Consider the following 17,736-nt stretch of genomic DNA (forward strand, 5'->3'; position numbering starts at 1 on the left):
AGTTGATGCTTCAGGCTGAGATCCTTCAACAGGTCTTGATGAAAGGTCTCAGCCTGCAACGTCGATTGTTTATTTCTCTCCATAGATGTTGCCTGACCTGCTGAGTTCCTCTAGCATGTTGTCCATGTTGCTGAATAGTTCCAGAATCTGCAGAATCCCTTTATGTCCCATTCTTGCTCCCTTTTTTCCAGGACTCTGGGCCTAAGTTGGCACTTAAGCTACACCGAGTGCCTTCAAACAAAATCTGCTGTGACCATCTGCACTTGAATGCTTGCAGTTATGACTGTGATGTTGTTATTTTCTTTTCGCAAATTAGGTTTACAAGCTGGGAAGCAGCGGTGACATTTTGTTAGCTCTTGGCCAAGCCTTTCAGCCAGGAAGTGACAGTTCTCATTTCTGTAAGCCCACTGATGTGGCAGTTGATCCAGTCAGTGGTAATTTCTACGTGTCTGATGGCTACTGCAACAACAGGATTATGCAGTTTTCTCCAGAAGGAAAGTTCATCATGCAGTGGGGAGAAGGTATTGTGCTTCTTGCAAATTTTAAAATTACCTGTTTTTAAAGACACGATTTAGATTTTGGAAAATATTGAAAAAACAATGGAGGAGCTATATACACTCAGTGGCCATTTTATTAGGTACACCAGCTTGTTAATGCAAATATCTAATCAACCAATCATGACCAAATATAGAATGGGGAAGAAATGACTTTGCTTGTGGAATGATTGTTGGTACCAGACAGGGTGGTTTGAGTATCTCAGAAACTGCTGATCTGCTGGGATTTTCACACACAACAGTCTCTAGAGTTTAGAGAGAATGGTGCGAGAAATGGAAAAACATCAGTGAGTGGCAGTCGTTTTGGCAAAAGTGCCTTGTTAATGAGAGAGGTTAAAGGAGAATGGCCAGAGTGGGTCAAGCTAACAGAAAGTGATGGTAACTGAAATAATCACGAGTTACAACGGTGGTGATGGAAGAGCAACTCTGAATGAACAGCGCGTCAGATCGTGAAGTGGACGGGTCACAGCAGAAGGAGACCATGAGCATTCAGAAATGCACTCAGTAACTGCTTTATTTGGTACTTCCTGTGTCTCAGTGGCCACAGAGTGTACATCTGTTGACAGAAATGAGAAGGATGTGTTAAGCACAGATGTCCGCAGTCATTGTTTTTATATGTCACTTATTATCCTCCTCTGAGGATCGTCATCCTGTCGTGGTGGAGAGGCTTGTGAGTCCTTGAGATCCGAGGAGCCGTGCCGTCTGGTGCTTAGCTCCTGGTAGGATCACCGACGGCAGTAAAGTCGAGGGGAGGTTCCAGACAAAGAGCAATCCAATCAAGACCTCAGAGATGGAGTTAGTGGAAGCTGAAGACACATCACCATGGCAGTGAAGGGTCCCCAGTCGTTTAGCATTCCATGCCACTGGGTCCTGACCCTCATCTGACAAGGACGGTGTGGTGGCAGCCTCCCCACGTGGACAAAAATTAAAGGAATCCATTGACAACCCCTGAGGAGAATGTCATAGTTGACTCGAGTAATCATACTACTGCATGGAACCAGGCTTTCAGTTTTCAGTTTCACCATTGCCATGATGAGATTTGAATATTCAATTTTAGCATTTTAACAACTGCTGAAGAGGCACCTTCCCATCACCACTTTTTAGATCAAATCTAACAGTGTCCAATCCATGTACCACTGCTTAAAATGGCAGATTAATCTCACCAGATCGGAGTGTAAGTCTACCAACAATTTAATACCTTCTGTATAAATTAGCACCCCACACTTTAAAAAATGTTAAGAGTAATCTAATCTAATCTCTGCTTGAGACAATGAAGAGTGCGGTAAAGGGGCAGTGAAGAGTGGCGAAAGAGGAGAATGTAGGTGTCTATCTGGTCAATTAACGGAAGTTTACAGCTGTAAATTTTGAAGCAATTTTCCTGCCAAAACGTTTGCCTGTTAGGCCTGGAGGTTGAGGGTACAAAAAGGAAGAAAGCTTATTGGGCCTGATGAAAATACTGCTGTTCCTCCTGGTTCACCAGCAGTGCCATAAACACAATTATTTATTTTATTGTTTAGAGATGTGTCACGGTAACAGCTCCTACCAGCTCAGTGAGCTTGTGCCATCCAATTATACTTGTGTGACCATTTAATCAGCTATCCCGTACCCTTTTGGAATGTCAGAGGAAACTGGAGCATCCAGAAGAGCACGTACAGACTCCATACAGACAGTGGTGGAATTGAATCCAGGTCGTTGGCACTGTACTAGTGTTACGCTAACTGCTACACTACCAAGCTGCCCTATATTCTCACGGGAATTCCTGCTTAGTCTTGCCTGCTGGATTTCCCAGCTTGTAGAAATTAACAATAAAAATCCAGTGAAATTAGATGCGAACAGAAGATTCCTTATAAAAACATAGGTAGACTGACACAACCATATTTGATTAAGTCACAGGTGGGTTGGGTTGGGTCTGAGATTTTGAATTCTTTTTATCTTTCACATATTACAAACGCTGGGATGAAAAATACATCCCTGAGTTTTTGTCTCACGATGCTGTGATAAAATGGCACAGAGACCGAAAAGATTAGGTGAAGACCGACCACATCACCTCACCTGTTCTTCAGGGAGGTGAGAGAAAGGGGTTCAAAATGCTTTGTATCAGTTAACTGATTGAGCTGGAGTACAAATCAAGATCAATTCCAAGTTCAGTTTTAGTTGTCATTCAACCATACATGAACATTCACAAATACAGCCAAATGAAACAGTGTTACTCTCAGGCCAAGGTGCAGGGTGCAGAGTACACAGTCACATCCAGCACATATAGCATGTATAAGATATCAGTAAAATACAGTCACACAAATAAAAGATCCTGAGTCCATGAATGCTGCAGCAGCCTGCAGTCAAACATTATACAGTTTGTCTTCTGCTGAGTGAATGCCGGGGGCAGCACCAACTCCAGCTTGTCGCCAGGCCAGCTCCAGGTGGAGTGCACCGACTCCGACACCTCCCTCCTGGGTGGCTGTAAGTAGGCGAGACTGCGGCTTGAGGCCAAATCCTCTCTCTGAACGAGACCACACTGTTCCCCGTCGTCTGCCAATAGATCAGTGAGTCGGACTTGCAGCATTCCATATAATGTCTGACAAGAAAAGCGACTGAGACAATATCTCACTGTTAGATTGCACCACTTCCACGCACCAACTCCTCCGATGTGTCTCTGATGCAGGTGGCAGTATGATCAACACGAAGTCCAGCTCCTTCAGTTTCTCCACCAACGAGCAGCTTGATGATGGGGTCGACCTGCAGTACTTTAAGATGTCCAGCAAGGTCTTCTGATTTAAAAAAAAATGTTTAAGTAAGGCAATGACACCTTTTGTTGATCCTGTAGAAGCCACTGCAATAGAGCGTGCTGCCATCAACCCAGATATTCACTCTCACCCATCTAATTAGTGAAAGTACATCATGCACTGAGTGACACAGACCATTTTTGAGGATCCAATGTGCAAATAATTACCTGATCTTTTTAGCAAATTTTATGTTTTTTTTAAACTGCTTTGATACTATTTTGACATTTTTATTGAAATATTAAAATAAACTTACCCTTGTGCTCTTCAGTTATTGGGTAGAATGACTTGTGATATCCAAATATTGCAACTCTATTCTGTGCTTCTATGGGTAAATGACTCACCCTGTCACCTAGTTAGCAGTATAGCAATGATTTAAGTAGTTGTGGCACATAAATCTGATGCTATCTTTTCTTTTGATGATATATATGAGTTGACCGATAATGGCTTGTGAAATTATTGCTTGGTTTTGGTTATAACACTAAATCACAATGAATACAGCATTGTACATCATTCCATGTGTATTGTGACTGGTGTTTTGTAAGATGATTGGGCTTTTTTTATAGTTGTACAGAAATCTAGAAACATACTAACTGATATACATGATAAACTATTTTTTATGTGATATTTTGGCAGACTGATTTTGTTATAAAGGTTGACAGTAAGTTGAAGATCAGCAGTTTAAGTAGTTAAATCTATTATAATCTGAGATGCTCTCAATGTTGTGGAACAGCAGTACTACGTTACTGCTTTAAATCTGTCAAATTTAATGTTAAGTCTTTCTTAATGTTGCAGTAAATTTGAAACTATAAAACATAAATTTTTATCTTGCAGAAAGTTCACTTTCAGAGATTCCTAAACCAGGTCAATTCTTCATTCCACATAGTTTGGCATTTGTGCCGGTATTGGGCCAGCTCTGTGTGGCCGATAGAGAGAACGGGCGAATCCAGTGTTTTATTGCACAATCTGGAAAATTCGTTCGGGAAATTCATCATCCTGAATTTGGAGAGCGACTGTTTGCAGTTTCTTACACATCTGACAATGGTAACACTGGGAAATGTAATCTCTTTCAAGGTTCTACAGTGGATGTACATCTGTGAAAACATTTAAAATTCAATAAACTAATAAAACTGCCCATTTCTGTCCTAAAAGCAGAATATCCAGCAGTTAAATAAAATGTAAAAAAAGTTTCTGAAATGTAACATTTTAATAAATCTTATTTACGTACCAAGCTGATGTTCCACTACAGAGCAAGCCTCTTTCCTCTTTCTTAATCCTTCTGCCCAGTACCCCCTCCTCGACCCATCCACTCACTTATCCTATCCCATTTTCTCTTTTTTAAAGGTGCTTCTATTTGAAGTACTTTAATATAATGGCTCCAATCATGAAGAAAAATGGCCAAATAATTGCATGACAACAGTTGTCCAAATTTATTGCATAATATTATTAATAAGATGTAAAGTCTATTGATCCTGGCAAATTATCAGTATTTGCTCACTTTATTCATTGTACAGTCCAAACTTACAGCTTTCTCTAAGTAGTCCAAGAGTGATAATCAGAAGATTGTACAACATGGAAAAGTCTATTTGACCCACCATGTCAGTGACAGGCCATCAGGTACCCATGTACAGTATACTAATTCCATTTATGTAGCTCCCTAGCCCACAGCCCTGTATGCTTTATTCTTCCAAGTGCTCTTCTAAATTCTACATAAGTGCTGCGAGAGGACCTCAGACAGTGTGTTTCAGATTTCAACATCCCTCTGGGTAAAAAAAGCCAAACACTTCAAATGTCAGAGAAATGTAAACTATATATATATATCCTGAAACACTTTTTCTTCGCAAACATCCATGAAAACAGAGAAGTGCCCCATAGAATGAACGACAGATAAACGTAAGAACCCCAAAGTACCCCCCCAGCTCCCAGCTCAAGCACCAATACCCCCTCCCCCCCACCGGCAAAGAAAAGCAAGCATCGGCACCATCACCAGGCACTCAAGCGTGAGCAAAGCAATAGCAAAGACACAGACTTGCAATTACCCCAAAGAATCTTCGTTACCCTGGCATTCAACATACTGCAGATTTTCTCTCTCTCCCTAATAAGGGAGAAAAAGATGTCTCCATTTTCCCAGCAAGCGGGGAGACATAACAAACAACTTGCTGGTTTACAATGTTAAAAAGTCTGTTACGTCACTTTTTTCAAGCTCTGTGCCCGAAGATCACAAAGATCCCAGGTCTTCGGGCCCACAGCAGATACCGACTCCCCCGATGACACACAGGTCTCCTGTCATGACACCGACCCTCGATCTGCCCGTCTCCAGAGCTCTGAGATCTTAGGCTTCTGAATTCAAGCCGGGGTCTCAGGCTAAACCCTTAGCATGCCAAACAACGGCCAGTCCTGAAACCCCAAGAGCAGGTCCCATTCCCACAAAGAACCGAAGCCTGCGTGTAACTTCAGGTCAGGGTCTTCAAAAGAACCCTGAAAGGGGAAAATAAAGATATTAAAGATGGAAGTAGAGCTGTTTTCGAAGATGCAAGCAAAGGAGTCGCTGTTTAGTGCCATCTTAACTCTGCCTCCGTTTGGTCCACTTGAAATCTATGCCCTTTGATTATTTTCAGGGGGAAATCCTCTCACTTTCTATCTTCTTGTGCCTTATGCTCTAACACTTTCTACGCTCCTCAGAATTTTATATATCTCAAATATGCGTCCCTTCAGTTTTCTCTGCTCCAAAGAAAAGAAACCTATATGATCTGTGGTGGTTGGCGTAGTGCTATTACAGCGGCAGTGACCCAGGTTCACTTTCGCCATTTTCAGTAAGGAGTTTTCATGTTCTCCCTCTGACTGCATGGGATTCATCCCACATTCCAAAGACATATAGGTTAGTTAGCCTGTTAATTGGTCACATGGGTGTAATTGGAAAATTGGTTCATTACTGTGTTGCATCTCTAAAGAAACTAAAAATAAAGGATCCAGTCTGTCCTCAGAGCTGAAACACTCCATCCCGGGCACAAATCAGGAGAATTCCCTCTTTACTCTGACTCTCTTTAATCTGGGGTTTTTGGCTTGTTTTACAAAGGCTGTGCTCTTTACCTGTGGAGGATTATTTTATATTCATTTAGTTCCGGTCCATTCCTATCTTGAAGCTTCTGCCTGTGCATGGAGTATCAGTTGTTGCTCATACATGTTACTTGGTAAATCATTTTGAATTAAGCTGTATGTTTTCCCAACATCTTCCAACCCTTCCCTAGGCCAGCTCAGCTCAATGTTACTCTCATCATTCTCTCATCATACTCTCATCACAGAATCTCATCATTGCCATTAAATTATGTCAGGTACCTGTTCTTCCCTGATTATTGTCATTGTCTATTCTTTAATCCCTTTGCCTCTGAGTGTTGCTAAGCTCATCCGCTTTCAAACCCTTAATCAATATAAGAGATAACAATTTTTCCAAAAGTCGTCTTTGTCCATTCAATCGCCCTTGCTAGCCATTACTTTACCTCCTTTAGCTCAGGATCCTGCTGGCATTTCCCACATATGTGAAAGAAATAAGGGTGCACATTAGTCATTGACTATATCTGTATGGGACTAATGTAAATATTTCAAGGCTAACCATTTATGCAAAATGATTAATGTTTTATTATAGTAATTCCAGGCTAGAAAAATTTTTTGGGCAAAATTAGAGCTGAATTTGAGGAATATAAATTTTTAATCAGAACATCCATTGTTTAATTTAATTGGTTATTATTTAGTTGCATTATTTTTTATTTTAGGTGGTCAATTATATGCAGTAAATGGAGAAGCTCTTTTTGGCAAAGGAGTGCCAGTGCAAGGATTTGTTTTAAATTTCACAACTGGCGAGTTACTGGATACCTTCAAACCAGACACGCAGGTAGACATAAACAGCAACTTTCCTGTTAATTGAAATAATTTTTGTGTGTATTTTTTAAGATTGTTATAATGATTTTTAGTCTAACATACAAATTAACATTGCTTTATTTTCTGAAGAAATTCCTGATGCCACATGATATTGTTGCAACCGATGATAAGACTGTTTATGCTGGGGATATCCAAGCAAGAACAGTGTGGAAATTCATACCAGCGGAAAGTAAGTTGATTCATTGTATTTATGTGTCACTGCAGTGTGTGTAAGTACACCTACGGTCTGTGTACTTCATTAGCATTATTTTGGAAAATGTTGCCTAGAAGTTATTAAAATGAACCATTTGAAATATTTAAATAACAGAGAATACACACAGTATACAAGCTGAAATTCTTACTCTTCACAAACATCCGTGAGCCAAGAAACCCCATAGAGTGAACGATAGAAACGTCAGAATTCTGAAGCCCTCCCCCATGTGCTGCAGACACACCAACATCCCCCCCCCCACCATGTAAGCAAAGGCAAAAGCCCCCAAAGAGACCGTGATCCGGAATCCATCATGAACTACAGTCCATAACCCAGCACTTTAGTATCTCAGACAGGCTCTCTCTCTCCATCAAGGGAGAGAGAAGTTGCTCCCCTACAACAATGAGAGCAGAGACCAGCGACTTGCTGGTCTGATGTTACAATCTTCCGCGTCGCTTCTCTAAGTCCCCCACCCTCCTTGAAGACTCAGCTTGAGATTTGAAACTTCATTTTCAAATAAACTCTCACCAACTTGATGCCTTCAGGTTTGAGCTATGGGAATTATACCTTCAGCTTTATCTGGTTAGGAGTCCCAGAGATAGGAGTCTGAGAGCTGATCTTATAGAGGTGTGTAAAATCATGAGGGGTATAAGATGGAGTGAATGCATTCAGTCTTTTTCACAGACTTGGGGTATTAAGAACTGGAGGACATAGATTTAAGGTGAGAGAGGAAAGATTTACGAAGAACTTGAGGGCAACTTTTTTTACACAAAGGTGTGTATCTTTGCAGAATCAGCTGCCAGAAGAAGTGGTTGAGGCAGCTCAATTACAGCTTTTAAAAAACAATTGGTTAGGTTCATGGATTGGAAAGGTTTTAGAGGTTAAGAGGCCAAATGCTAGTAAATGGGATTAGCTTGGAAGAGACATCCTGGTCAGCATGGACCAGTTGGGCTGAAGGGCCAGTTTTCGTGGTCTAGGGTTCTAATTTTGTCTCCTTGACCTTTTGTCTTTTGTTCTGTAGGCCATTGTATATCGTACGGCAGTGATACTCAGACTTGGGCTGTTGAGCTGCATGTGGTACTCTGACATCTTGAGCTTTTAAATCAGAGGTCCACTGACCCCTCACTTTATGGTATTGGTCCATTGTAGGGATCCCCTGTCTTAAAGACAATAATCTCTGCTATAACATAACATCTGATTAAACTAGAACAGAGTAACTACAGTACCGTTCCCAGTATACGTGTATGTTAATATTAGAATACTAAGCACTTTTAGCATGAATGCAGTCTGACTCTTCACAGGTAATGCAGGATATATGCAACTGGCGGGGTGGAGATATGTCTCCACCAAATAAGTTGTAAGGCAAATGCCTTCCATCCACTAGCCTGCAGGCCTTCAGGCTTCTGCACCTCATCCTTGGTGGTAGCAGTGAGAACGGGGCATGATCTAGGTGATGTGGGTCCTCAGTAATGGAAGCCACCTTTTGGAGGCATTGCTCCTTGAAGATGTCCTAGTAGTGACTTTTAATATGGATCCAGAGCTTCAGAGTTATGAACACAACTGGAACTGCAGCATTATAACCACCATGTCCACATTCATGAGCAAAATTGTACAGATGTCCACAAAACAGCTTGTTCCAAATGCATTCTTGAGTGAATGTCATTGCAGAAGTTGTCTGATTTTTAGATAAACAAATTGCTATTGATTTACCTCTGATCTTATTTGCAGGTAGCAGAAGTAATTTAAATTAAATGTGACCTTTAGAGATGATTTGGAGATAAAAGACATTAATATTTTTTTATTACTGTCTTTTTTTAAAATGGGTCTGCATAATAACAGAATAATCATATTTCTAAAATTGATCAGATTGTAGCTTCAAATTTGGTTAGTGTTTGTTTATTTCAGGAGTGCAGTGCAGAAGTTAGCTTTTACAGTGTTATGGTTCTTGATATTATTGAATAATGGAAAGGAACAGCAAGAGAAGGCAGCCATAGAGTCTTTGTCATATGTTTGTGCAAAACCAACAGAGCCCTCAACTGGTTGGTTCCCTTTGGTTCATTTTTTCTCCCTTTTTATCCAACTCTCTTTTGAAAGGCACCATTGAAATGTGTTTCCATTAACCCTTAAGATAGTAAAACAACAAAAATCTTTAGATAATTTTTTACCAAAAGGCTTTAAGAGACCATTTTCCTGGTTGACTTAAAATTACCACACAATGCCATTGGAAAGAATTGAATATTTTCCTGTTTTACATTTATAGAAGCTACTCAAGATAAGGTATACATATGTGAGATTTTACAATGACTGTCAGGGTTTCTTTGTGACATTAATTTTGTAAACAGATCACCTTAACTCATGAGCCATTGCTTGAATGATCCATGTGCCCTGGTCTTCTGCCTGTTCTGGATCTTCTCGTTGCCACCTCTGTCTCCAAGCCTGTTACCTTGGCAAGGAATCTCCACCCCACACCGATGACCCCCTCCTCCTCTTCCTGGGCACCCTGCCCTGGTCTTCTGCCTGCTCTCGACATTTTCATTGCCAACTGTTGATGGGACATCAACCATCTAGACTTCAACAATCCTCTCTCCAATTCCAACCTCACTTCTTTCAAATGCTCTGCTCTCCACTCCCTCTGCACCAATCCTAACCTCACCATCAAACCCGCAGATAAAGGGAGGTGCTGTAGTACTCTGGCATACTGACCTCTACCTAGCTGAGCCCCAGTGCCAACTCTCAGACACCACCTCTTACTTGCCCCTCGAACAGGACCCCACTAAGAATCTCCAGGCCATTGATTCTCACACCATCATCAACCTTATGGTCTCAGGGAATCTCCCATCCACTGCCATAAACCTCATAGTTCCCGCATCCCTCACATCTCGTTTCTACCTCCTACCCAAGATCCACAAACCCGCTTGTCCAGGTAGACCCCTTGTTTCAGCATGTTCTTGCCCCACTGAACGTATCTGCATACCTTGACTCTGTTTTATCCTCCCTAGTTCAGTCCCTTCCTACCTACATCTGTGATACTTCACATGCTCTGGATCTTTTCAATGATTTCAGGTTCTCTAACCCCCATCATTTTATTTTTACTATGGATGCCCAGTCCCTGTACACTTCTATCCCCCACCAGGGGGTCTCAAAGTTCTCTGTTTCTTTCTGAACCCCAGATCCAACCAGTTCCCCTCCACCTCACTCTAAATAATTTCTCCTTTGTGACATTAAAAGAGACATCCCAGTTCCTTCAAACAAAAGGTGTAGCCATGGTCACTTACATGGGTCCCAGCTATGCCTGCCTGTTTGTTGGCTATGTGGAACAGTCTATGTTTCAAGCCTACACTTTTGACTGTCCCACACTTTTCCTATGCTAGATTGACAACTGCATTGGTGCAGCTTCCTGCATCTATGCTGAACTCGAACACTTCATCCAGTTTGTCTCCGAGTTCCATCCTGCCCTCAAATTTACCTGGTCTATTTCCGACACCTCCCCCCCCTCCACTTTCTCAATCTCTGTGTCCCTTTCTCTGGAGACAGCTTATCTACTGATGTCTATTATAAACTCATGGACTCTCACAGCTACCTGGACTGTACCTCTTTCCTCCCGGCTACTTGTAAAAATGCCATCCCCTTATCTCAATTCATCTGTCTCTGCTCTCAGGATGAGGCTTTTCATTCCAGAGTGAAGGAGATGTCCTCGTCCTATAAAGGAAGGGGCTTCTTCTCCTCCACTATCAACGCTGCCCTCAATTGCATCTCTTCCATTTCATGCATGTCTGCTCTCACCCCATCCTGCTGCTACTCTAGCAAGGATAGGGTTCCTCTTGTCATCACCTCCCACTTCACTGGTCTCCACGTCCAGCACATAATTTTTCTCTAATTCCACCATCTCCAATGGGATCTTGCCCCAAACTCATTTTTCCCTCCCCCTCCCACTTACTGCTTTCTGCAGGGATCATTCCCCATGCAACTCACTTGTCCATTCAGCCCTCCCCCAATGATCTCCCTCCTGCCACTTATCCTTGCAAGTGGAACAAGTGCTACACCTGCCCCTAAACCTCCCCCCTCACTACCATTCAGGGCCCTAAACAGTCCTTCAAGGTGAGGCAACACTTTACCTGTTAGACTGTTGGATCATATACTGTGTTTCCAGTGTGGCCTTTTGTATATCGGTGAGATCCGACGTAGATTGGGAGACCACTTTGCCGAGCACCTACGCTCCATCTGACAGAAAAAGTGGGATCTCCCAATAGCCACCCATTTTAATTCCACTTCCAATTCTGATATGTCTATCCATGATGAGGCCACAGTCAGGTTGGAGGAACAACACCTTATATTCCGTCTGGGTAGCCACCAATTTGATGGCATGAACATCAATTTCTTGAACTTCCGGTAATGCCTCCAGCCCCCTTTACTGTTCCCCATCACTTTTTCCCTCTCTCCTCATCTCCTTGCCTGCCCATTGTCTCCCTTTGGTGCTCCTCCCCACTTTTCCTTTTTCCATGGCCTTCTGTCTTCTTCTACCAGACTCTCTCTTCTCCAGCCCTGCTTCACTTTCACCAATCAACTTCCCAGCTCTTTACTTCTTCCCTTCCCTTTCAGGTTTCACCTATCACCTGGTGATTCTCATACCTCTCCCCCCACCTTTTGAATCTACTCCTCACCTTTATTTTCCCCCCATTCCTGCCAAAAGCTTTGGCCCGACATGCTGCCTGTCCTGCTGAGTTCCTCCAGCCTTTTGTGTGTGTTGCTTAGATTTCCAGCATCTGCAGATATTTTTCTTGCATGTGTTCTTAGATATGGAAGTACATGCAAAAAAATTCCTGATGTTTGTAGTACCCACATTAAAATTTTCCTTTTCAACTGATGATTTTGGGGATTATTTAACAGAGCAAAACCATTAGAAGTGAACTCCAATCTCAGCAGGATTTATAATGGATAAAATGTTACTTGTTTTTTTTAAAGAAGCTGAGCATCGTTCAGTAAAGAAAGCTGGGCCTGGTATCGAAATACACGAAGATGGTGAGCGTCTCCTGCCTTTCTTTGAATAAATTTTACTACAAAAACCTATACTGCAGCAAAAGTGTAAATTGCCCAGAAGTTTTGAAAAATCAAATAGTGTTGCAGTTGTTTTCAAAAAACTGTGCTTTTTTGAAACCAGTTTTAAACTCCGCATTTTAAAATTACGAGTAAAAACAGATTTCTCAAATTGTTGCAAAGATTAATAACTGTTCACATTATTTTTAAATTTTAAGCAACTGAAACATTCATAGAAGCAGAAATAGAAGGGAAGATGAGATCACCCGCCGTTCTGGAGAAAGAGAAAAGCAAAAGTGTTCTTAAAAAGTCCAGTACTGCCGTTTCTCCCATCCTTATTACATTGCTGCTCGTTATTCCTGTTGTCATGTTAGTGGGAATTGGCGTCTTCATCCACTGGCGAAAGGGCAAGATGTATGGAGGTATTCTTGAGATGCAAATAGTTTGGAACTATTTAAACTGCATTTTTTTGGTCTACAGTACTGTGCAAAAGTCTCGGGCACGCGCGCGCGCACACACACACACACACACACATATATATATATAGCTAGGGTGCTAAGACTTTTGACAAGTATTGTAATATCATGTATTGCACTGTACTGCTGCCTCAGAAAAAGTCATGACATGTTGGCGATGATAAATCTGATTGTGATATGGGTCAGAATTGTAGACTGAGAGTGGGAAGGGGTCAAGGAGAGGGGAATCATGGTTGGGAAAAGGGGAATGGAAACTGGAGGGAGGGTGCAGCACCAGATGGACATTCTGCAATGATCAATAAATCAATTATTTGGAATCCTATGATCTTGTCTGGTGTCTCAGCCCTGGGTGTGTCTGTACCCATGCCACCCCAACCCTTGGCACTCCTTTTCTGCCACCGGTCTCACATCCCTCCACATTCACCATTTCCAACATCCTTTGGTCCCACCAGACTTACAATCTTGCTCTCTGCTCCACATTGACAAATACAGCGCTGTGCAAAAGTCTGTATGTCTTATAATTCTGCACAGTACTGTATCTATTTCAGCCTTTGACAGGCACATATTGTATGTATAATACAGAAAATTCATATTTTTGGAGGCAATTGTTAAATATACATTATGTAGACTAAATGTTACAGTGGGTTTAACAGTGGTGTGTCATCTTTAGGATTTATTGAGCCCAACCTGAAGAAATGAAAATCTCTGATGTCTGGAATAATTCAATGTCAATTCAAGGAGTGGCAATTTCAGTTTAATTCCGAACATCAATCCTTCATTACATTATCACACTCACAGAATAGTTGATGTAGGTGATTAAAATGCCATATAATTCCATTAAAGGAAGTTTCATGGGATTGAAGAACATTTTATGAACAAGTATGAATTTACTCAGTAGCTTATCAAAACAGACAAGAGTTGTATTTTCGTATTTGCCCACCTTGCCCAGTGAGCCACAGTATTCTTTTGGTACATTTCTAATAACTTGGGAATTCCATTTGTTGCCAAAGGTGCTGACTTGAAATCTGTTATGCTTTCTTATCTCTCCAATTACCAGCAACCTATCTTATGCTTATTGGGAATCACAGTTTAGTTTTCTGTGTTAATGTGTGAGCTCTCCAACTGGTGAGGTTTGTTTATTTTTTTTCAAAATCTGAAGTCTTGACGTGCTCTCTTTTTTTCTTCATAGATGATGTTGACAGCAAATTGGACTCAAAGCAGTCATCGGGAGGAATCCTGGGGAGACTTGGGGGTAAGGCTATGATAAAAGACAGGCAGTATTTATGAGTTTTTCAATTTTGTCATTGTAGCTACACTGTTGCCAAACTTTTGCATCATTGAATTGAATTGACTTTATTATTTCTTGCATCCTTCACATACATGAGGAGTAAAAATCTTTACATCTGTCTGAATGTGCAAATTATAGTAATTTGTAATAAATAGTATGTACAACAGAACAGTCAGTATTGCTTAGAAATACAATTGTGTCAACGTGAATTAATTAGTCTGTTGGCCTGGTGGAAGGAGCTGTCCCAAAGCCTGTTGGTCCTGGCTTTTATGCTGCGGTACTGTTTCCTGGATGGTAACAGCTGGAACAGTTTGTAGTTGGGGTGACTCAACTCCCCAGTGATCCTTGGGGCCCTTTTTATGCACCAATAGTCCTGAATAGTGGGAAGTTCACATCCACAGATACGTTGGGCTGCCTGCACCACTCTCTGCAGAGTCCTCGTCAAGCCTGGAGGGAATTATGGTGTTGAATACTGAACTGTAGTCCAAGAACAGCATTCTCACACAAGCGTCCCTCTTCTCCAGGTGTGTAAAGACGGTGTGTAGACCAATGGCTATTGTATCACCTGTTGATCAGTTGTGTCGATAGGTGAATTGTAGGGGTCCAGTCTGGGTGGTAGCAAGCTGCAGATGTAGTCCTTGACCAGCCTCTAAAAACATTTGCTTATCATTGAGGTGAGTGCAACAGGACACCAGTCGTTCAGACATGTTACCTTGGTCTTTTTTGGTACAGGGACAATGGTGGATGTTTTGAAACAGGAGGGCACTGTACACTGGGAGAGGGAAGAGATGTCTGCAAACACACCTACCAGTTATGCCGTGCACATCCTGACTACCCACCCTAGGATGCTGTCCTGTTCTGCAACCTTGCGACTGTCCACTCACTGGAAACATCTGCATACCTCAGCCTCAGAGATGACCAAGGTGCAGGTTGCATCGGCAGCTTTACTTGGGTACTCAGTGTTGGCAACATCGAACTGAGTATAAGAAGCTCATCCGGGAGAGAGGCAGCGATGCTGGCAGCACCACTGTGTTAAGCTTTGAAGTCTGCGATGGTGTGCAGACCTTGCCGTAATCTGTGTGTGTTGTTGATGGAGAGTTGTGCCTGGATCTTGTCCCTGTAGTGTCGTTTCACTGCCTTGATGACTTTGTGTAGATCATTGCTGCATTTCTTGAGTTCCTGGTGGATACTGATAGCGAAAGCTTTGTCTCACATGGTAAGTGCTGTGCGCACAGAACTTTTGATCCAGGGCTTCCAGTTTAGATAGACTCTGACCGATTTTTGGGGGACAACTTCCTCGATATACTTCGGGATGAAGCTTATGACCCCTTCTGTGAACTCGGAGACATCCTTGTCACGAAAGACATTCCAGTTGACATCATCAAAGCAGTCTTGTAACATGGAGGCTGATTGGTTGGACCAACAGTTTTAACTATGGCCGTATTTGTTTCAGCTTCTGCTTGTATACTGCCAGAAACAGAATGGAGGTGTAATCAGACTTTCCAAACAGCAGGTGAAGGAGCGTTTTGTAAGCATTGTGGAAGGGAGAGTAGCAGTGGTTGAGTATGCTATTTCCCCATGTGCTCATCTAGATGTGTTGATAAAACTTTGGAGAGACTTTAGTCAGCGACGCTCAATTCAAGTCTCCGTTGATGATGAAAGCAGCCTCCGGGGTGTGCAGTCTCCAGGGTGCTGATGGTCTCATACAGTTCCTTGAGAGCCTGGTCAGTATCAACCTGCGGTGGAATGTACACAATGTGACAATAACAGCTGTGAACTTCCTAGGCAGCCAGAAAGGTCCACACTGGATCACAAGGTACTCCAGATTCAGGGAGCAAACAGATTTGAGGGCATGCACATTCCGGGGGTTGCACCAAATATTATTGACTATGAAGCGTACCCTACCTCCTTCACTCTATCCAAAGAGGTTCTTAGACCTGTCCGCCCAGAACAGGGAGAACCCAGAGGCCTCAGTGGCATGATTCGGTATCTCCTCTATCAACCAGGTCTCCACGAAGCACAAAATGTTACATTCCGTTGTTTCCCACTGATAGGAAAATTTCAGTTCACACAGCTTGTTGTCCAGGGGCTGAACGTTAGCCAGGAGTATACTTGGGTGCAGTGGCTGATTAGCACGCTGTCTTAACCTCACCAGGATGCTGACCCTTCTCCCTCTCCTGTGGTGCCACTTCCAAGGTAGCATCAGCAACAAGTGGTTTGTTAATTGGACCATTAATAGTTTGCATGTTGCAAGAAGTTTAAAATATACTTTTTTCTTTGACAGGGAAAAACAGCAGAGGATTGAACTTGGGGAACTTCTTTGCAAGTCACAGAGGCTACAGCCGGAAAGGCTTTGACAGATTGAGTACTGAAGGAAGCGACCAAGAAAAAGATGATGAAGAAGGCACTGACTCAGAAATAGAAGAATGTTCTGCACCACCACTTCCACCAACCACCTCATCCTCCTGAAAAATGCTGAGTCCCGTTTGATCTGACGATAATACATTGAGTTTAATTTAGTTGTCTGAAAAGATGTATTCAGGATTTGTGTTTGATTGTAGTTGTATTCTGTTTTCGCTACACATGTAAGTTCTTATTTATTTGTGGAGAGTTTCATATCGTGCTTTTGCTATCATATTTAAATATTCAAGTCAGTTTTATTCTGGAGACCAGGATTTAATGCTGAAGCAAAATCTGCCGCTTTTGGCCACAATGGATATTCTTTCAATGTTACTGCCTTACTTTGCTCGAGCTATAAACCTGTATTGGTGCGTTGGTTACTTTTCTCAGCTTGAGGTGTAGCATTTGGATACCGTCCTGTCTGGCACTTCAGTTTGATATTTCCAGTGTGTAATATTGTGCCTTCTCTATCAAGCATTCTCAGCCTAATCCAATCATACTACAAAAGGGAAGCAAGGCTGCTACTTTTTTGTCTTAGTTTATATCTATAACTGTCTTGTTTACTGGAGAAAACTGTTTATACAGAAAATTGATCTGTATATACAGTAAAAGATCACTTTTGATGTATTCATAGTAAATGTCAAATACTTTAGTTCTGGGGAAAATTGTTATTTTGTCAGAGCACTATTTTCAGGCGCTGAATGTAATTTGTGTAATAAAGTGTTCATAAGCATTAATTACTTTATACAAAATTTATTCATCTTCATCTTGCACCTTTTCAAGGTTGAATTTAGTTTAAGGCAGTACTATCTTAGTGTAGAGATTGGTGACCTGCGGGTTTCTTGGACCTTCATTGGTCTGGTGCAGAAATATACTCCATGGTCATTCTATTAGGTACACCTGTACACCTGCTTCTTAAGGCAAATAGCTAATCAGCCAATCATGTGGCAGCAACTCAATGTGTTAAAGCATGCAGACACGGTCAAGAGATTTCAGTTGTTCAGAACAAACATCAGAATGTGGAAGCAATGTGATCTCAGTGACTTTGACGGTGGAATGATTGTTGATGGTGGGTGGG

At 41.9% G+C, this 17,736-nt stretch overlaps 1 protein-coding gene across 5 annotated transcripts in view; it reads left to right on the forward strand.

Annotated features, from left to right (window-relative positions):
* Window positions 1–17,395, forward strand: part of pam (peptidylglycine alpha-amidating monooxygenase) — a 164,307-nt gene extending 146,912 nt beyond the window's left edge. For all 5 annotated transcript variants that reach the window (XM_059969473.1, XM_059969476.1, XM_059969472.1 and 2 more), the window contains 8 exons: window positions 317–521; window positions 4,169–4,378; window positions 7,105–7,223; window positions 7,340–7,439; window positions 12,423–12,479; window positions 12,713–12,916; window positions 14,160–14,222; window positions 16,543–17,395. In XM_059969473.1, coding sequence (XP_059825456.1) covers window positions 317–521; window positions 4,169–4,378; window positions 7,105–7,223; window positions 7,340–7,439; window positions 12,423–12,479; window positions 12,713–12,916; window positions 14,160–14,222; window positions 16,543–16,727 — 1,143 coding nt within the window. In that variant the 3' untranslated portion in view covers window positions 16,728–17,395. The remainder of the gene's footprint in view (window positions 1–316; window positions 522–4,168; window positions 4,379–7,104; window positions 7,224–7,339; window positions 7,440–12,422; window positions 12,480–12,712; window positions 12,917–14,159; window positions 14,223–16,542) is intronic.
* Window positions 17,396–17,736: the final 341 nt, after the last annotated feature.

The sequence above is a fragment of the Hypanus sabinus genome, chromosome 5 (assembly GCF_030144855.1).
Source record: "Hypanus sabinus isolate sHypSab1 chromosome 5, sHypSab1.hap1, whole genome shotgun sequence".
NCBI lineage: Eukaryota > Metazoa > Chordata > Chondrichthyes > Myliobatiformes > Dasyatidae > Hypanus > Hypanus sabinus.